This window comes from Sitophilus oryzae, unplaced genomic scaffold (genome assembly GCF_002938485.1).
Source record: "Sitophilus oryzae breed Bouriz unplaced genomic scaffold, Soryzae_2.0 scaffold_172_pilon_pilon, whole genome shotgun sequence".
NCBI classification, from domain to species: domain Eukaryota; kingdom Metazoa; phylum Arthropoda; class Insecta; order Coleoptera; family Curculionidae; genus Sitophilus; species Sitophilus oryzae.
Window position 1 is genome coordinate 733,171 of NW_022146424.1, and position 22,413 is coordinate 755,583.

Sequence of the window (22,413 nt, forward strand, 5' to 3'; positions counted from 1 at the left end):
CCTTACCTCTACACTCCATAAACCTAACCTAACCTAGTCAGGTCGGCTAGAATCGTATAAAAAGGTATAGAGCTGTGTGTGCTACATGTTTTAATAAGGTAGACATTGTACTTACAAATTTCAATGAATAAAACAAGCTCTATCTCTCAATCTCTATCCATTTACCACATATTACAGTACAATTGTTCCCTGTCACATATATTTCTCCGATTTAGCCTCTAGGTGTAAATCGGAGAGAAATTTTAGACGGACGAATTTGAGCTGGTGCGGCCGCCATATTCGCATTTGAATAAATAAACAGGCGAAGATTTACCGCGGTTTCAGAACATGTTTCGGTTTGAAGAGGAAGTGGAAACAACGGCAGACTAATGCTTCAATTTCCAGGCGAAATACGGCCGGAATACATCAGGAACGAAATTTAGACACTTCTCATTTTTACCTGTGAAATATAAAGCGCTACCTAGCTTTAAATGTTGGATGGAATAAAATGGGGTTTCTTTAGTAACGAATATGAATTATTGCCGGAAACTTTGGCAGCATATTCTGCAGATACAAACAAGTAAAAAAGTTCATATAAATGTATGTCCTAAAATTCTTAGTTTCGTAGATACAGGGTGTAGAAATTTCATTTTTAATTCGATTTTTTTTTAAATAATTTCTAAAATAACTGCAATATTTGGATGAAAATTATTGTCTGGGAGTTTTTTGACATGAGAAATTTTATTTTGATGTCAGTATGACTCCTATTTGTAAGAAGCGCCACCTAAATGTGTTTTAACTGTTTTGAAGGGTAATAACTTTTCGTACGTACCTGTATAAAAATACTGAGTGAAAAAATATACATTTTCGTGACTTTTTACATAAAAAATGTCTCTTGGTAAAAACCGCTACGAGCAACCGTTCTCAAGAAATTTAGAATGGAAATAGTCAATACATGTCATTATTGACAAAAAATAAACACGTTGAGTAGATCATTATTTTACTGAAATTGGAAATTTTTTATTTTTTAAATTAATCATAAATTTTTCTTCTATTTTTTGTATGTTTTATAACTTATTTTATGTAAAGTGTATAAATCTGGAATTGTGTCAGGACTTGAATTACATTTTACTTCTGTATATAACATTTATTCACTAATTTGCTTTCAGAGTAACTTTTAGTTAATATCAAGTTTCAATACTACTTTATTTATAAAAAATAGTGGATCCTTTTCATACGAAACCTTCCTCAGTCAACCTACATTCTTATCTGCTTCTTATTTTACCGTTAATTAAATAAAATCGTATAATGCTCTTTTCTCGGAATAAAAGGCACTAATAACCGTCATACGATACTCTCTACAAGAATAAGACGTCTGCTATCCAATTACACGACATAATATAAGGAGCATATGTCTCCGCGATTGGTTTACCGGGGCTACCAACCCTAGAAACCTTAATCCCCTTCTTTGTTGGCTTCCGCAGATGTGTAAAAAAGCGTCTATATTTTACAGGGTTCGTTTATTTATATACAAGTTCCTAGTTAATCCGCTGGATTAATCCACCGATTCTACCGTTGATTGAAAGAATTGGGAAGATAGGCAACCTAATGGGCGAATTCGTGACAAGGCTGATTTGATTTCCCCTTACGTCTCAATTGCTGTACGGTGGAGACACCAATCGTTCTGCGACCGACGCATAAAACACTTATTTTCTCTAATTCGGCCTGCGAAGGCATATCGAAGACGGTGTGGATCTGAAAGCGACAGTGTTGCCATATTAAAATGTGTAATATCTGTAATACATCTGAGGAAAATGGTTTTCGATGAAAAATCCGTTTATGAATTGAAAATTTATTCGTGTCAAACATAGAATAAACAAAAATAAAAATTCTTTGATAGGTACTGAGTATGTCGTATGATCGTAAAAAGTCGTTTAGTTCCTTGGAAATGACGAATTATTGGCATTTACCATAATATTTTACATATGAAATAACAGCGATCTTTATTTCCAAGCCAACTCTGACGCCGTTCTTCTTTAATCATATAATATTATATTAAATTGTTTAATGATAGAAAATCCATAGTATTAACATACTGTATCCAAAATCAGTAAACCTACGGATTGATAGGTAGTTCTGGCAACACTCCCTGTAAACGACAACCACTCACTTTGTCGACTGAACGCAGAACTACGGTATAGTATTCTTTATCCGCTGCGCCGTAAACGACTATAAGCGTGCAGCGGCGCAGAGCTAAACTAAATCTCGGACAGGCTGACGATAACGCCAGCTACATCTCGGATAGGTTTTGTGCTACGAAATCGCTCATATAAGGTTGCGCATGTTCTTATTTCTTTAATCAACGATTCTACATTAAAATACTCTATTTTGGTTTTCACCTTTTCGGTTAATTATAACATAACTAAGATACGAAGGGGGTGGAAAAATGTAACATTTTGAAATTGGTCCTGCATTTCAGGGATTAAGAGGGCTAGGACAAATCTGTGTGTAGCATTTTTAGTTTCATAAAATAGTATAGTGATGTGAAAACCGCCATATTTGCATCTCTACTCATAAACGAGAAACTCAATAAAACACAGGAAAACGGGACACCCTGTACACATCTATATCGTTTTGTAACCGGGTTATTCTGTCTGGTCCTGATGAAAATTCGAAGCACGTCTTTGATAGCGCGCCACGACGCCATCTGTTACGTCTGCTGTGTTATTAAACCCTTTTTCTGGCGAACCGACCCTAATATTCTTTACAGGGATAAATTTACACGAAAGCGTATTTGCCCGAACGAGGAAATGGCACAGGAAACGCAATTTATATTACAAAATTATAAATGTTTGGTGTTATGAAACGTTTTGTTTTAACTGGGGTCACACGTAAAATGATTTAATGGTTTGAGTGGACATGTTAGATTTATTTGTTAATCCAAGTGAAGGGGAAACAGTAAAAACGATTGTCCACAACGTTCTCAAATGAGATTTACTAGATTAGATTTTTTTGGTGGTCTATTCCTCTGCCATTTTTTCTCTATTGTGGTTCTCTTCTAAACTCTCAGTTACATTCTCTAGCTCTATCCTTTTCAAAAAGTCTAATAACTGGGAGACTGAACCCTCCATATAGCTGTTTGTCCGTAAGGAACCGTACATTGGTCATGTTGTTTCTCCTTCAGATTGACAAAATCTGCACATGGCTTCATCCTCCAATCCCATCAGTTTTAGGTACCTATTAAACTTACAGATCTCTGTTAATAGATTCGACAGTCTTCCTGTCGTTGCCTATCAATTTTGGGGTAAATTTTGGCGAATGTTCTTTTTTGAACTTTTTCCTACTATTCTAGAGATCCAGAGTAAAAAAAATAAACATTAACGACGTTTTTTACATAAAAAAGGTCTCTTCGTCAATACCTACCATCATTGACATAAATTAAACACGGTAACTAAATAGTTATTAGACTGAAATTATAAATTTGAAATGTTTTGGTGCCAAAAGTTCAACAAAAACTGTTTCATCATCATTTTTTCGTAGAAAAATTTATGTTTAATTTAAAAAAATAGAAAGTTCCCAAATTTATTATTTCAGTCAGATTAACTAGGAACTTCTGTATATAAATAAACGAACCCTGTAAAATATACACGCTTTTTTACACATCTGCGGAAGCCAACAAAGAAGGGGATTAAGGTTTCTAGGGTTGGTAGCCCCGGTAAACCAATCGCGGAGACATATGCTCCTTATATTATGTCGTGTAATTGGATAGCAGACGTCTTATTCTTGTAGAGAGTATCGTATGACGGTTATTAGTGCCTTTTATTCCGAGAAAAGAGCATTATACGATTTTATTTAATTAACGGTAAAATAAGAAGCAGATAAGAATGTAGGTTGACTGAGGAAGGTTTCGTATGAAAAGGATCCATTATTTTTTTATAAATAAAGTAGTGTTGAAACTTGATATTAACTAAAAGTTACTCTGAAAGCAAATAAGTGGATAAATATTATATACAGAAGTAAAATGTAATTCAAGTCCTGACACAATTCCAGATTTATACACTTTACATAAAATAAGTTATAAAACATACAAAAAATAGAAGAAAAATTTATGATTAATTTAAAAAATAAAAAATTTCCAATTTCAGTAAAATAATGATCTACTCAAGATGTTTATTTTTTGTCAATAATGACGTGTATTGATTATTTCCATTATAAATATCTTGAGAACGGTTGCTCGTAGCGATTTTTACCAAGAGATGTTTTCACGTACAAAATCACGGAAATGTATATTTTTTCACTCAGTAGTTTTATACAGGTACGGACGAAAAGTTTTTACTCTTCAAAACAGTTAAAACACATGTATGTAGGTGGCGCCCCCTAAAAATAGCATCAGTCGTATTGATATCAAAATAAAATTTCTCATGTCAAAAAACTCCCAGACACCATTTTTTTTCAAAATATTGACGTTACTTCAGAAATGATTCTGAAAATTTCGAAATAAAAATGAAACTTCTACACCCTGTACCTCCGAAACTAAACAATTTAGAACATAAATTTATACAAACTTTTTTATTTATTTTTATCTGCAGACTATGACCACCCTGTATATTATAGTGAGCTGTGTTTTAATTTCAGTACCAACATCAAATTTAACGCTAATTTTTGTCATGTAGAAACCATTTAAAAGCCTTATTTCGATCAGTGTACACAGTACGGACCGTTTTACACAATACAAACCAGGGTAAAACAAAAAGTCCCCCCGCCAATATCATTTCGTTTATGTGTTGCTGGCTAGTTTGCGGTCGTATTGAGAGCGTGCATAGTAGCATCGACTGGCGCATTTGCCACGCATACACGGACGACGCCGGGGCCGGTATGACTAATTGAAACCGCCATCATCGATAATTTAAAACGTTCAGGTGGGGTTTGGGCACGAGGCCCTGCCGGCCACAACAGCAGGGTTATCGATTTCGTTGATTTTGTACGAAATTTTGTACAAGCATTAGTGTTCAAGTCAACTTATTAGGTATTCATCCTTCTTGAGTTCCGTTTTAACCCTTTACAGGGCAGTACTAATTATTTTCTTCTTCTGCTTCCTACTCTATATTAGGCAGATTACCTGTTCATTCTTCATCATTATGCCTACAGTTTCAATTGATGGTAAGGTTATCACACCATCTTCTTCTTTTTGGCCTTCCCGGACTTCCCAGTGGTGATTTGTCTCGAGCTGACCTTACTATTCTTCCCTCGTCCATTCGGCTTGTATGTTCATTCCATTCGCGTCTTCTGCTCAATACCCATTCACTAATGCTATCCACCTTGCATGTTTGCCTTATGTTTTCGCTTCGTTGTCTATCTAGCAGCGTTTTACCTGTGATTTTTTTGCCACGCCTGTTTCCAAGAATCTTTTTGTTTTTGCTGTATCCGGTCTGGTTTCTACTGTGTCTTTCTACATTATGGGTCTGACAACAGCCTTGCATATACATCCAGCCACTCTCATTGCTTTTGTTGTTTGTTGTCTTACCTCTGTTTCAATGTCGCCATAACCGGATGACTCTATACCGAGATTTAAATTTCATTTCTTGCTCTATTATTGTGTTATCCACGACAATCTTGCATCTGATAGGGTTTTTTAATGTTGTCAGGCTCTTTGTTTTGGATACAGAGATTATTAGGTTATAAGATTTTGCTAATAGATTGAAGCGATATACTGGTCTTTGGAGGTCGTCTTCATTTTCTACGAATAGCACAGCGTCGTCGGCATAACATAGAATTGTCATATTGCGGTCTCCCATTTTCAGCGACAAAAATCACCCTCCCCCCCCCCCACTCCCTTATTTATTAACTTTTTGGAAAATGTTATTATGAAGATATGCTCCCTTTTTGCTAGTTTACATATTTTTAATTTGATCAAACTAAATAATAATTAAAATGGCTTACATGTATTTTAAGACCTACAGAAAGCATTTGATCGGGTTCAATTAGAAAATGTTGTACATTAACTTTATGACAGACAAATACCTCAAAACTTAATTAAAGTCATAGAAAATATATGCAGTGCTGACAAAATCCAGGCTAATATCCACGGGGATCTTATTGAACCAATACCTGTAGAGAAAGGCATGTGGGAGACCGCAATATGACAATTCTATGTTATGCCGACGACGCTGTGCTATTCGCAGAAAATGAAGACGACCTCCAAACTGACTGAGACCTCCAGAGACTGTTAAAGCAAATAGATAATATGTAATAATCCAATGAATAAACTGTATGTATCGTCCAATGTAAGAAAAAAAAAGAGTATTAACGAAAATTAATCGAAAATATACAGGATATGTTAACGTATGGTATGGTCTTTTACCTGTTGAGCAAAGGTTTCTCTCTTCAATTTTTTTATTGCTCAATACTACAGTGAGGTGTTTCCCAAAGTACACTCTTGGTATGTCATCCACTCTCCTATGTCATCCACTGGGAGTTGGAGAAGTGGAATCTTTCTTTTGATTTTATAACTGGATAGTTTGGTTAGCCAATTCTCATACAAATTAATTTACAGTGATTTCTCTTGACCAGTTTACATAAATACACTTTTCTTTAACAGATAGGTAAGCCTGCAGGCATCGCACTAAACACCTGTAAAAACCTTGTACATATTTTGTTACAACAATTAATTCCTAAAATAAAAAAACAGTATATTCATTAGTATTAGGAACTCTTTTAATCAAAAATAGAGAAGATAAAACAGGGCAAACTATTCATTAAACATTTTCCGTACATCCTAGCGCGCGATTACATTTTTCATCAAGCGATTGCACTCTCTCTTTGCTGATTCATCAGACTCCCAAAGACCGTGCACGGCACGCCGCTTTGTTTATGTTTTCTTTTAATTTTCAGGGTAAGTTAACGACCCTACCGTTTCCTAACAGACGAGACGCCTGTGTTTTTTTGTTAATACGTGCATAGGTGAGGAGGGGCCGGTTATATTGCAGCTCGCTCCCTTACTAAATGAAAATGGCAATCGAGACGCCTCGTATCGACTAGCCAAACTTGTTTTGTCATTAAATTAGTATTGAATGCATAAATATGATTAACTACTATACAGGGTCAGTCTTAAATAAGTGCAAATATTTTCAGGGCTGGTAGATCTCGATAAAAGTTAGAGCGAGTACTTGAAACGTATTATGTCGCAGGACTCTGTATAAGTTTTAGTTCATATAAAATGAACTTTTTTAATCAAAATATTTTAGGAAACAAAAATAAGTTAATTATAAATATATAAACAGCACTTAAGGGACATAAAGGGCCATTACTACCGCTTTCCCGTTCAAAATATTCTAATAAAGTTGCGATGAGTCTTTTTACGGCTATTTGTGTTATAAAGTGTTGAAGAAGAAATGAAAGAACTGTATATTTCTTTTTCTGGTCCCTTAATTAAGTGTCCTACCAAATTATCGCCGGTAGTGCCAGTTGCAATCTTGTTTTTATGAAACGTAAATTGTGCATGTGGTTTGTTCAAATGATATAATGCCCATCACTACTCTGCCCTGGTGAATTTCTCCAGCTAGAAGTTTGTTGGCCACTCTTGTGACTGCTTTTGCAATATCGCAGAAGGATTCTGGGCCTATAAATGGCATTGATTAGCATTCCTTATCCATTTTATCTATGTGCGTGTTATGCTGCTGCGGCAGTGGCGATCTTCCTCGAGTTCTTTTGCCTTCCACTTTACCGCTACTTAAACAGATTTTCGATAGGAAGCGATCACCGCATTGTAAGAGCCGAGATAAAAATAAATATAAAGAAGGAAAGAACTAACATGATACTCAAGAAAAACCACAAGAAATGGGTAGCCCCTGAAAATAAAGATTCTTATAAGGAATGTATAGCTTCAAATCTAAATTATGAAAATACTACTACGATAGACGAAATATACGAAAACATCAAAGGGGCCACTCAAACGGCTATCGAAAAATGTTGTCCCAAAAAAGTAAAAGAACAAAAACTGAATCAAAGAACAAAAGTTTTAATGAAACAGAGAAGAGATATGGAGGACAAGAGTACACAAGAATATAGAACTTTAAACAGAGAGATATCCAAAGAAATCAGAAAGCATAGGAGGCAACAGAATACGGAAAAAATTAGGAAAGTCATAGAGAAGAATCAAAGTTTGAAGATATTGAGAAATAGTACAATGGGAAGAAAAGAAATACAAAAGATCAAGGATATGCACGGCAACATAGTAACACACAAACAGGAAATCCTACACTCTATTAAACTTTTCTATCAAGAACTTTACACATCAAAACAGCAGGGGATCAGAACCGACATCCGAAAGGTAATAAATCAGGGGTCGGAAGAAATTCCAGAAATAACCGAGGAAGAAATTATCAGTGCCCTTAGAGATATGAAAAACAATAGAGCTGCCGGCGACGATGGACTGGTAATAGAGTCAATCCAAGAAGGAGGACCAGAAATCATCAAAGCTTTAAATGTCCTATTTAATAAATGCATTGAAGAAGAAATAACCCCATCACAGTGGAACAACGCAACCATCATTATTGTACACAAGAAAGGTGACGTTACAGACCTTAAAAACTATAGGCCCATCAGCCTTCTTAGCCACGTATACAAATTATTTACTAAAATACTCACCAAGCGTTTGACAAATAAAATAGACTTTTTTCTTTCGAGCGAACAAGCAGGTTTCCGATCAGGTTACGGAACAAATGACCATCTTCTAACAGTCAAGGTCCTTATCGAGAAATGCATTGAGTATAATAGACCACTAATGCTTGTCTTCGTGGATTTCGAGAAGGCCTTCGATTCGGTAGACCAGCGGAAGCTTCTAGAGACACTAAGTGAGAGTCGCATCGATCATCGATACTCCTCAATCATAAGACATATATATGATAATGCCACGGCAAACGTCAGAATATCGACAAATCAATGCACAGATAAATTCAATATCGATCGAGGGGTAAGACAAGGCGACACACTGTCCCCTAAACTATTCGTTGCTGTGCTAGAAAGTATGCTAAAAATGATAAACTGGGATTCAACAGGAATTAACATCGATGGCAAATTGATAAATCATCTCTGTTTTGCAGATGACATTATTTTAATAACAGACAACATACAGGAGGCACAGAATATGCTGGATATGCTGAATGATGCTTCGGAAAAAGTCGGTTTGAAAATTAACTTGTCAAAGACACAATACATGACAAACCTAGTACTAAGTGGAAATTTAAACATTAATAACATACCTTTGGAACAAGTGCATATATATAAATACTTAGGGCATGAGATCGGTATTAGAAGGGATAATCAGACCCACGAAATTCTACGAAGAATAGGTTTGTCGTGGGCGGCATTTGGCAAACTAAGGCATATACTGAGATCTGATATTCCCATATGTTTAAGAAGAAAGATCTTTAACCAGTGTGTCTTGCCTGTCCTCACGTATGGAGCTGAAACGCTTACTTTGACAAAAAAGAACATACATAGAATACAGGTCATGCAACGGAAAATGGAAAGGTCTATGTTGGGAGTTACACTCAGAGATAAAATACCCAATCATACAATACGAAATCGAACAGGAGTAAGAGATGCGGTGATATCTGTCTTACATCTTAAATGGAATTGGGCAGGACATGTGGCTAGGATGACAGATGGACGGTGGACAAAGAGACTTGTGGAATGGAGACCGAGACACGAGGCCTATAGAAGCAGAGGACGACCTCCTAGTCGATTGACAGATGACATTAAGAGGGTGGCTGGAAACTGGATTCAAGTGGCACAAAATAGAAGGAAATGGCTAGAGTTAAGGGAGGCTTTTGTTCAGCAGTGGACGGTATAAGCTAAATGATGATGATGATGATGATTTACCGCTACTTTTCCAAGAAACCACTACTACTACTGCCCATTATAGCTCTAAAACTAAAAATAATCATGGAAACATTTTATATCCACATTATTCCTTAAAATTTCACAATGATCACTAATTCCTCTTTAACTTCGAACTTATGGTTTAGCCGATCAGCCAGAAATTGAATAATTATTACCACAGAACTATAATATCGTCTCGTTAGCGAAGATTTCGACTCGGAAACTTCGCTCGGGTCCCCGATATCCCTATGAATAATTCATTTCCTCGGCGTCTATAATAAAAATCTTCCTCTAAGGACATTTTTTATAATTCGCCGTCGACAGTTTAATGAGAGGGCCATCCTCATCTCATCATCAAGGCCCCCAAATTAATATTAAAATTTTTCGAAACGTATAAAAAGTTAGGACGTCGTAATTTTTATATTTGACGAATTCCTTTACGCTTATTCAGACGTCGAGGGACTAATTTTCATTAAACGTGACATCGCGGCATTTGACGGACGCTTTTTTGAATATGAATTATCTATCTTACATGCAGGAAACAGTCTCTTAGAACGGCAGGCAGAGTAGAATTTCGGATTTAAAACAATTCAGATTTGTTTTCAGATTTTTACTTGCCAAATTTTATAATTCTAGGTCAACGAAAAATGGATCCTCAAGGAAATTAAAATAAATTTTAATTTCCTTGAGGGTATCGAAATATATGTTTTTTCTTGTATAAACGGCCGTATTTTTTTCGGCACCCAGGTTTTGCTTCCATGTAACATGGCGGGGATTATTATTGTTCGGTACAGTGCATGTTTCGTTTTTGTGCTCAAGTCATGATTGTAGAAAACCCTGTCTTTTAATTTTCAAAATGCTCTTGAGACTCTGCTAATCCTGTGCTGACTTCAGCGTCGATATTGGCCTTTTCTGAAATCAAACTGCCGAGGTAACCTGCCGATTCCTCTACATATTCCAATAGTTCTTTACCGATTTTTATAGCATGGCTGTGATCTTCTTGGGAGTGCACATGATTTTAGTTTTATCGATGTTCAGATTAAGGTCCAAAGCCTCGTAGCCCAGGTATATGTGTTCAACATTTCTTGTAATTGATGACCTCAGACCACAGAATATGTCTTGACAGATACACCGACGGACAAAAAAGGGTATGTGTTCCGTTTTTTCCTTTTGAGGTACGGAACACTACAAATGTAAAATTTTTGAAAAAAAATCCAGGAGCGTCTTTCTGGTGTCGAAATATACTACCAATTAAAATACTTGCACTTATATACAAGAATCCCTGTATTTATTAGAAATCATACGTTATATAGGACATACAATCTTTTAATATATAGATTCCCATCTCTGTTTTATTTGTTCTGAATTTAAAGCGTCCCATTTTCCCTCTTGTTCGAGATGCGGAGGAAAAACATTTTAACGAAAAGCACACTACACAAACAGAATCATCCTCAGGTTGCCGTTAGGGCATGTTTGCTCGGGAAAAACTTGAAAATGGTTCAACAAAAGACGACATTTCGACATTTAACTGATGGATTTTCCATTTTTTCTCTTTGAAAGATAGGCACAATGCATTATTGTAAAGATCGTATTACGTGCATAAAATAGGGATTAATTTAGATTTCTGACGTTAATGTTTTAGAGTACCATTGTCATATTGTTATGATAATGTGACTGAAATTCAGAGAGGGAGTTACACAAGTTAAAGATTACCCTTGCTACCCATTTTCTTTATCAGCATTATATATCTTAGCCTTATAATAATGTTAATAATTTGCAAGCGATCTGGCTAGAGAAGGACCGACCAGTCCACTAACTGGACCAGAACCGTTCTGCTTCCCAAATGATAATCGATTTAAAGCAGCCTGTGGGAATCCTCCAACGGTCTAAGACACTCGAAGAAATTTCTCAGGACTTATGGCAATTATGGATGTGGAAACTGCAGCCCGGAAGATTTACGTAGACGAGCGTTCAAACCATCTCCTTAAATCTTTTAGCCATAAGTTCTGGTGTCCTATTTCGTATCTATCACCTCTCATCACATGACCCAGGTATTGCATTTTTCTTTCCTTGATGGTGTTCAGTACCTCTTTTTGTTTCTGCATGCGCTGGAGTGTCCCAAATAAGTTAAAAATATTATAGTTGTATTTTTTAAATGGAACACCCTGTGTATTATTCGATTTTTAGATTCTACGACTGAAACAAAGGTAAATTTGATTAGGGTTTATCACACTTAAACCTTGCCGTTATTGAAATATTTTCAATTTTGTGAAATTGCAATAAAAAAAATAAGGCTTTATTTCTTTAAGAGTTTTTAGTACTAAATATTTACTGAAGATTATTTATTCATCAGATATTGTGTTGCAATAATACAAATTATACTACCTTATACAGAATGTACAAAAATGTGTATTAATTACTAGATTTAAACGGCAATAACATGTTTAATTTAATAACCAACACCCTATATATTTTACGTGAATCAGATGCACAATTTAATTGTCTATCAAATTGTATTACACCATTTTTTACCTATCTTTTTTTACCTATCTTTCGAAAATGCAAGAAATAGGTTTCTTTTTGTAAATAAATAGGCTTGCAATATTATTATTTTTACCACCTGTACATTTTGTACATAATATGTTGCTTTAAAATAAATCTAAAATGTCAATATTCCATGGGTATAGTGATAAATGAGGTCTAAATTATAAGAAAACGTCCAGTTGGCTTGGAAATGACGATCGATGACATTTTCCATATAATTTTACATATAAAATGACAGCGATCTTCATTTCATAGCCATCGCTGACGCCGTTTTTATTCGATCATACGGTATAATTTTTATTATTGCAACACAATATCTGATCAATAATAATCTTCAGTAAATATTAAATTCAGTATTAAAGACTTTGATACTCTTGGAGAAATGAAGCCTTAAATTTTTTACTGCAATTTCTCAAAATTGAAAATATTTCAAAAACGGTAAAGTTTAAGTGTGATAAACCTTAATCAAATTTATCTTTATTTCAATCGTAGAATCTAAAAATGGAATAAAATATAGGAAGTTCCATTTAAAGAACTATAATATTTTTAACTTATTTTAAATTGCAAAACTTACAATTTGTAAAAATCTAAGTAATCTAAGTAAATTTATTTTTATCTAGATAAATTTGAAATCAGTACAGAGCGAGAAAAAAATAATCGTGCTGCAACGTAAACACAAAAGGATCATCTATTTTTGCGCCTTTTGCCACCCGACGCATTTATCATTTTCAGTCTGCCCCGGAGTGACAATTCCGCTCGACAGCTTATTTGTTGCCGTTTTTTCTTTTCTTCCCCTTTCTTCCTCTGCTCCTGCTCCGCCGTCTCTCTTCTGGAAATACACACATATCAAAAGGATTTCGAGAAAAACGGTAAAGAGCGTGAAAATCGCCCGTCGCAGTACATCGACACGACGGCCTTTTCTTTTGCTCAGTTCGAGCTGTCGATTTTTATTTCGACTCGTTTGTGTCCGTCTAGAAAACGAAAGAAAAAAAGGGAAAATCCGAAGGAGAAAATGGGAAAAAAACGAATAGAGAAAGGGTGACGGGAGTGATCGGGAAAGAATGTCCAGCTGTCACGTTTAGCGAGCGATACAATTCACTATTGAGACCGAAACTGCACTATACAGGGTGGTCCGAACTGTATTCCGGAAACTTCGGCAGCATATTCTGCAGATAAAAATAAGTAAAAAAGGTCGTATAAATGTATGTTCTAAAATGCTTAGTTTCGGAGATACAGGGTGTAGAAGTTTCATTTTTATTTCGATTTTTTCCAAATAATTTCTGAGGTAACTGAGACAGCTGTCACGTTTAGCGAAAAGATGATTACGCATTTTTCCGTCTTCCTCTTCTATTATTTATAGGTCACTCGCAAAAAGAAGCCACCCTGTAACCTCAACGTTGGGGGGAAGCCTCCCAAACTCTTTCATAACGATCGCTTCAATGATGCATAGCATCTGCGAGGAGCCGGAGTCTTGAGGGCATCGCTATTTTCGGCATTATTAAAATTTTAACGGTCTATATTAAATTAAATTAATGTTTGCGGGGTATTTTAATGATTCCGGGCGGCCGGGTATCGGATGCCAGAGGGCGCTGATGGAAGATAAAAAGCGAGCGAATCTCGAACGTGGAGGAAGCCCTAATAGGTACGATGAGGGATAATTGTCTTCGGGATGCCTACATATAAATCATAATATGGATAATGAAATTAATTTTAAGAAGTTTTCGCCAAATATTAAACTAATTTTTTGTATAAAGTGTTTTTATAACTGGTTCGTTAAAAGCTTTTTAGTTTCTAGGTTGTTTTCAGATGTTTTTTCTTTCAAAAAAAAAAGTTCAAAATGGAGTTACCGTCACCTTTACGTGTATATTGTTAATATAGTATGTATGGTAATCGCAAAACAATTTCCGATGCACGTGATCAATTTTGAGTGACAAGCGATGGCGACAGCGCTGCCAGATTGTGATGGATTTATGATATGAATCTTAATTTAAAAGTGACTTTGTTTTATAACTTACTTTACTTATTACAAATTGGCAAAAACTAGTCCATTATGAAGATTATTCTAAGCGTTATTGTGGGTTATTTATTTATTTATTGATGTACATCTTACAACCAATTAACTTATTTATTGATGTACATCTTACAACCAACTTACAACCTGTACATAAATAATATCTTAGTTCCTCTCTCAAACATCTCTTAATAAGGAAACACCGCGCAAACTTAAATTGATATTTAACGTGGCATTTCCTTCGAGCAAGACCGAAAAAAAAACAATACAGTAAGAAACTAATTAAAGTGACCTTTTTGAAAATCCGATTTATCACCGACCTGCCGTCGAAAAAACTCTCGAGAACAAAAAACTCATCCCTTCATTTTTCATTAATTTATTAAAAAGTTTCTAAAGACCTTTTTCATTTGGAAAACGACGATAAAAACGGACGCTATTGTTCTTTGGCGAAGTAAAAATTGTAGATGGTAGGAATGGGCACTTTAAGAAAAAATGTCGATACTCTGTGTGGATGTCGGGCGTTGCTAAAAGTAGGAAACTAATGGAATCACACAAATCTAGTACTGTGGGGTGCTGGTACTGCTAATATACGACATTAGTATATGATGGAGTGCTCCATCTTTATAAAAAAAATGTCAGAAGAAAGAAAGTGGAACACGGAAAATGCCTTTATAGAGCTTTTATGATTATGGGATGGTAAAAACCAGGACTATGCTTGCTCTTCTTTATTTTTAAAGGCGTTTACTGCATTAAGGATGATTTAATATCGATTTTTTATTGAGTAGAACTGGTGCAGATCGAAACATTTGAAAAAACATTTTTTTGGAAATAGATATGTGTATCTGGAAACTTTCTATTCTTTTCTGGTTTTCCTATATAAGGTATTAATTTTTGACAAATTTTATGTCAGTTCTCAGTAACTGACGTCTAGAGTTCTAACTCGTCAAAAATAGCATCGATAGTCATTCCCCAGCCGCCTTTGACGCCGTTTTTTCTCGATCATACGGGTATATCTTTATCTTCTTTCTAGTAGAAAGGCCAAATCATTAATAAAACTGATTCGCATATACTGAACTTTGTTGTACTTTTGTCCTCGCGGCATCGACACTTTTTTTTTATCTCAAAATCGTGTTCACTTTCTGTCGCCTTGGTCATTTGGTCAATCATTGTGCATTGCTCCGTACCGTTACGCTCGGTACTACTCAAGCACATTTTTTTGTCCGTGGGTGTACCTTAAAACCATAAAGAACTAATAAAAAAATCTAATACTGATGTACAAAACGATCATGCAATGGATGTAACAATCGGGATCTTCATGTTCATTTCAAAATATAATTGGTACCAGAGCGATAAGAATTACGTAACCTCGAACATCAATATAAATATTTTTGTACATTGCTTTTCGAACAGAACAGAATGGTACACCATCTTTTCGATGTGGGGCGTTTCTTTCATGGGTACGGCTCGTACCCAGCGTGTGTCCAAGCTTATTTAAGATCAACGGCTAGATAAAGAGGAAAAAACCTATTATGGACCGTGCTGTAATTTTTCCTGATCTATTTTTTAATTAAACGTGTTTATTACGGCCTGTCATTAGGTTAAAATATTTCGAAATAGGTTTAGTTTGGAATTTGACGTATACAATGACCAAAAAAATGAGACACAAATAATTGAGACAAAGAAACTGAGAAGGTGTCTCTTGAAAGAAGTCTAGGTTTTTTACTAATGGAAAAGAAATCTACAAAATTAAATAGTTATTTTTTGTTTTAAAAAGAATCGGAATGCCCTTGAATCCAGCAGTCTTTTACAAGTAAAATAGATTTGCTTAAACGACAAAAACTGCTTACAAGAAAATTAGAAAATATAAGTAGGGAAAAATGGAAAAAACGCAATCAATATCGGCCATCCATTAATAACTGCAATTTCCCAGGGTTTTCCTTAACGACTGTCTCTACTTTTGCGATGATTTTCTGTCTTCTTTCCAGTGGCGGCGCGTTGTTCAACACTTTAAGAGTGCAAATTTCACTAGTCCGAAAAAATAACAAAATAAGCCTTTGGCATTTAACGTTAAACGTTTTATGTAAAACTGGCTAAGTATTTTTACACAAATGAAGAAGGAAATTAATGATAAAGGATTACACTGTATATGTATTGTAGCACATTTTTAGAAAAACTTCTTTATTTTTAAGATTTTGATGGTCAAACATCAACAAAATATTCCTTAGGTTTGGTCTAAAGTTTCTCAAAAATAAAGAGATAATTTAAAATTCCCTTACAATACGGAAATAGATTGAAGTTTTGTGATAACAGTGATATATAATTTTAAGAACAAACGACTTACCTGTAGGAAGTTCGTTCTGAATTATATGAGTATACTCGTCCAAATAGATATTATACATGTAGTTACACTATTCTTACTTTATCGAGCACATTTTTACAAAGAGTGAATCATAATTTTTTTTCTCTTATCATCCTTGCCGCTGCACGCCCGACCTGGTTGAATCATTACATTTTGTGGAAAAATAGAATTTCGGGTGGGATTTAACAATTAACCGGGTATGGGACATATCTATTTGGACGAGTATACTCATATAATTCAGAACGAACTTCCTACAGGTAAGTCGTTTGTTCTTAAAATTATATTTCGTATACTCGTCCAAATAGATATTATACATGTAGATGTTTAAAGGCCCTAAAATTCTATTTTTTGTTGGCAGTTAAATTAAACAAGTTATGTATAGAAATTTCTAAAAATATAATATATTTAAACATAATTCTAATATTTCCCAGTAAGCAAAACCTTAAATTTATTTACCTTCTGTTTATAACAAAAAACACAATCAAAAAAAAATATCATCAACACTTAAACCTAAGTATAATACCTTAGCAGGTAAACAAAATATTACATAAACATTTATTTTCTATAATTATGAAAGATCTGAGATACATATATCTTAAAAATTATTAATTATTTCCCTGAATTAATTCTACAAAATTTAATTTATTGCCTTCTAAAGGCCGATTGTAAAATTTCTGGAACACTTGCGAGCTTTGAGACCATCCTATAGTATCTTTGATTTGATCTATACCAATTCCCTTCCTAAAAGCCGCTGAGGTTGTAGCATGTCTCGTATTGTGAGAATGATACTTGTTTGTATCAATTCCACTAATTTTTAATATATTTTTTATCCAACGGCCAATAGTTTGGGAACTAGCTATATGATGGGGCTTTTTAAATGTAAGCATAAGATACTCGTCAGTATCTTTTCTTAATGAACTTGTTCTTAACAAATATGCCTTTAATGTATTCGCTACACATAACTCCGGACATTCTGTAAAATAATTGAACTCTAAAACTGGCTGCTGACGATTATAACTTGATGTTTTAAGTATTTCTGTGATAAAAATTTTAATTTTTGAGGATTCTATACCATGAATATTTTGAATTTTAATCTTAGAAATAGTTTGGAGTCTCTGTCCCGTTGCCAATAATAATAACGATGCGAGTTTTTTTGTAAGCATTTCCAAAGAAAGTGTATTTAACGGGTATAATTTCTTTAGATATTCCAAGACTGGCTGGGGGTCCCATGTTGTCTTGTATTTTGGAAAGCATTGCTTAGCCCTGTACACACCCTTAAGGAATCTCTTAATCAAAATTTCATCCCCGTTACTGTAATTTAGAATTAATGATAATGCTGACCGATGAGTATTTAAAGTCGTATATGATGCTTTGTTTAAAAAAAGGTCATTAAGAAAAGCAATAATATTTCCAACATTTGCCTGGTAAATGTCTACCTTATTACGCTGGCAAAATAACCACCATTTTTTATATGTTCCTGCATATTGTTTAAAAGTCGCTTTACTTATTGAATCAATCAATATTGGTATCGCCGCGTCAGGAATGCCTCGTTTTAGAAATGATCCCCTGATAATTTCCCTACTACTAGGGATAATTGTCTCCAAAGCGGATGGGGGGTCCTGAAAGGAGATAATAATAAAAATTCATTCGGCGGTAGAGTTAATGGTTTTTTGACGCAAAGTCTTAAAAATAATGGATACCAGTATTGAGTCTGCCAAAAAGGCACAATTAAGATACCTTTTGCTTGATCTCTTATTATTTTATTGAGTACCCTACCAACAAGAGAAAACGGAGGGAAGGCATAAAAATTATTATAATTTCCCCAGTTTATGCTAAATGCATCAGATGCTATAGCTCCCGGATCTTTACGCCATGAAATGAATTTTGTACATTTGCTGTTTATATTACTTGCAAACAAATCTATTGTTGGATTTCCAAAGTCAAAAACTATTTTTTGAAAATATTGCATATTTAAACAATATTCAGTGTCGATTGCCACTGACCGTGATTCCATATCTGCTACTGTGTTATCCTTGGAAGCGATATAAGTTGCGTAAATAAATATATTTCTTTCTTCACACCAAGACCAAATTTCTTTACTTAGATTATTTAATTTTTGAAATCGAATGCCTCCCATTTTGTTGATATATGCTATGGCTGTTTTATTATCGACACGAAACACTATATTTATGTGACTTTTATTTAAGACAAAACACCTAAGCGCATAAAATATCGCCAAAAGTTCTAAGTAGTTTATATGATGACTTCCTTCAATCTCACCCAAAATCCATGAGTTTTGTTATTACCACATACTACCCCCCAGCCAGTATTGGAGGCATCAGTAAATATTTCTAAATCAAAATTTTCCATGTTTATATTTTTAACAGAATTTAAAAATACTATTTTCCCACCATTTTAGTTCGATTTTAATTTGATTTGTTATTAAGATTGGGCTTTATATGTATTAAATTTCTTAAGGGCTAGGTATTTTGATCGTTCCAAACTCTTAATATGGAGCCACCCATAAGAAACGGCCGGACATGCAGCAATTAATGTGCCAAATACCTTTGAAAGTTCTTTAATGGATACTTTTTCTTTATTATGTAATTTAGTAACTAACGATATTATCTTAGTTTTCTTTTCCATGGGTAACTCTACAGTAAGCTTTTCGCTGTTATAAATAAAACCTAAATATTTACATGTATTTGCTGGAATTAATTTACATTTTTTGTAATTTATAATAAAGCCCAAATGTTCTAACAAATAAATAATTTTTTTAACATGGTCTTGCGTCTCTTGCTGGGTCCTACCAATAACAAAAATATCATCTAAATACATAACACAAAAAATCCCTAACGATCTAAGTTTATTTAGTACCGGTTTTAACATTTTTGTAAATACATATGGTGCGGAGGATAACCCCATGGGCATTACATTGTATTGAAACAGTAGACCGTTGAATTCAAATCTTAAAAACTTTTTAAAATTAGGACTAATTGGTATCATATAATAAGCATCTTTAAGGTCTATGGTTGACATAAAACAATTTTTATAAATTAGGTCTCTTACTGATTTATAGTTTTCTAGCTTAAAATGTGGCACTGGAGCCAAAAACTTATTTAAATTTTTTAAATTTAAAATAAATCGAGAGGATCCATCAGATTTTGGAACTAAAAAGAAGGAGGATATGTATTCATTTTTGCTATGACAACATTGACTTATTATGCCCTGTTTTTCGAACTTAAGTATAATCACGGCCACCTTTCGCTCTTCTGATGCACTAAGTAAACTTACTATAGGTCTATGACCCTGAATCGGTTTTTCCCTAAACGGTATTTTATAGCCCTCTAACCAAGACAAAATACTTATACTGTTTGTTATATTTTTCCATACCTCGGTAAAATATCTTAACCGTCCACCATATGCACTCACCTCCATTATTTTTGATATCCCCCTTTCTGGTAATAAGGTGCTTTCACAGGGTACCTTCGTTGGGTCCGAGGTGGTGGTGTCCGTTTCACCTTGTTCTTGTGGTAGGCTCCTCGGTAGTTTAAAGTCGGCTGGTTCCTAAAGGACCTCCTTACACTTTGACCTGAGCTTCTTGCGTAGGTGGTGGAAGACGACTGCCTATTTACTACAAAATTTGCCTTAGCAAACTTTAACTCTTTTCCAGTGCGTTGGTGGTTCTTTGCTTCTTTAAATTTTTCCGAAAAATTTTCTCCACACAAAAATTTGTCGGGTTTGCTATCACGAACAATTTTTTTAACCGTGGGGTTTAGATTAGCTTCAATATGAAATTTCCTGCTTTTCGTTATCATATGAAAAGCATCAGTAATCACTTTGCCTGCATCGATAAGGCAGGGCATAACTTTGGAGCCAACGTCCGCGTTCGCTTTGTCCACTAATAGTGCATTTAAGCCTTTGGCCAAGGCGGATAAGCCATTTCCCAGTTGATTCTGTACAATAGACATGTATTTATCGTGATTTTTCTGAGCATCAGTTATGGACTCTGATATCTCTGGATTTATCTCCGGACCTTGTAAAAATCTAATATTTTTTGGCACTACTGACAGGGTTTCTTCACATAGGTTATCTGGGATTTCGTTTTCCCTGTGAACCTGCACTTCATGCAGTTCTTGCCTTCGATCCAAAGAATAACATTAAACAATTTTTTCTTGTTATTTACTTTTTATAACAATTTATTTATTATCTGAAGCGACCCAACTGTTATGAAATCGTCCCATATCAGAGAACAACAACGGATTCTCTAGGCAGTTTTTTACGACGTTTTTTGTCATTGAGCATATCTCCGTATTTACAATTTATATTATTGTCAAGAAAAAGTAAAATAGATTAGTTCAGTTTCTTTTTGGTGTTTGAGATTTATATTATTTATTTAAAAAATAACGTATAGGCAACTCGGCAGTCGGCTGCTTAAACGTAATTTAAATAAAAAGACAAGAAGGAAAGGATTTTACCCCACATCTCGGCAGTCGGATGTTTAGGTAGGTATACGTTATTGTATTGTAGGTTTTTGTAATTTTTCTTGTTATTTACTTTTTATAACAATTTATTTATTTATTTAAAAAAATAACGTATAGGCAACTCGGCAGTCGGCTGCTTAAAGGTAATTTAAATAAAAAGACAAGAAGGAAAGGATTTTACCCCACATCTCGGCAGTCGGATGTTTAGGTAGGTATGCGTTATTGTATTATAAGTTTTTATATGACACATGTTTTAATTAAGTCTTTTTAATAAATAACTCGACAATAGGTTACTTATTAACTAACAGCAATGTGTAACCCCATCCATGGTTTTACTTACTTCCACTTGAATCATCACTGTCTGATTCGATAATTCGACGCCTTATTTGTTTTCCCTTTGATTTTCTTTTCGTTTCTAGGCGTTCTAATTTTCGCCTTAACCGTGCCCTTTCTGCAGTTAGCTCATCACTATCACTTTCACTTGTAAATCTACGTCTTTTTGGCATTTTAGCTGCCGAACTGTACGTACTCGATAAAGCACAATAATGTAATGATTCAACCAGGTCGGGCGTGCAGCGGCAAGGATGATAAGAGAAAAAAAATTATGATTCACTCTTTGTAAAAATGTGCTCGATAAAGTAAGAATAGTGTAACTACATGTATAATATCTATTTGGACGAGTATACGAAATATAATTTATATGGTTTTGTAACAGATTACTTGCTATTTTATGGCAAATGCTGAAGCTCTACAAACCTTAATCGAGCCTTAATCAAAGCACGTGTGTTTGGAATTTTGCTGTGACACACGACAGGATCGGGTTAAGCCTTAGGTAGATTTCTGAAATATAATACAGAATGTCCCAGAAATGAGTGCAAATATTTTAAGAGGTGGTAGATCTGGCCAAAATAAACATATTTTCTCTTTACCATTTTTAAAATAAATTGAAAATAACCGAGTTATTTAACTTTGAAAATTTAAAAAAATAATCGCAACATTTTGAGAACCACCGGCAGATATTGATTAAAATAACAGTCCTCATTTTTAACTTAACACATTATTTTCATATAGGCTTCATCACAATTTGAACCACTGATTTACAAAACACTTTGAAAAGCACACATTACACATTACTTTGAATACCTTTCTGAATG

At 34.5% G+C, this 22,413-nt stretch overlaps 2 protein-coding genes across 5 annotated transcripts in view; one reads left to right on the forward strand and one right to left on the reverse strand.

Moving 5' to 3' along the window:
* The window catches only part of LOC115881660 (netrin receptor UNC5C), a 452,006-nt gene that overhangs the window by 288,065 nt on the left and 141,528 nt on the right, over positions 1 to 22,413 (forward strand). The gene's annotated exons all lie outside the window — the stretch shown is intronic.
* Positions 16,769 to 21,916, reverse strand: LOC115881662. 4 transcript variants are annotated; one of them, XM_030899239.1, is made up of 3 exons: positions 21,600 to 21,916; positions 20,208 to 20,934; positions 16,769 to 18,394 (listed from the first exon to the last, which is right to left on the reverse strand). In XM_030899239.1, the coding sequence occupies exons 1-2, from the start codon at positions 21,763 to 21,765 to the stop codon at positions 20,213 to 20,215; spliced, it is 888 nt and encodes a 295-aa protein (XP_030755099.1). In that variant the 5' UTR covers positions 21,766 to 21,916; the 3' UTR covers positions 16,769 to 18,394; positions 20,208 to 20,212. The 4 variants fall into 4 exon arrangements, with proteins under 4 accessions (XP_030755099.1, XP_030755096.1, XP_030755097.1 ...); XM_030899236.1 differs by lacking the exon at positions 20,208 to 20,934; XM_030899237.1 differs by lacking the exon at positions 21,600 to 21,916 and having other exon boundaries at positions 20,208 to 20,928.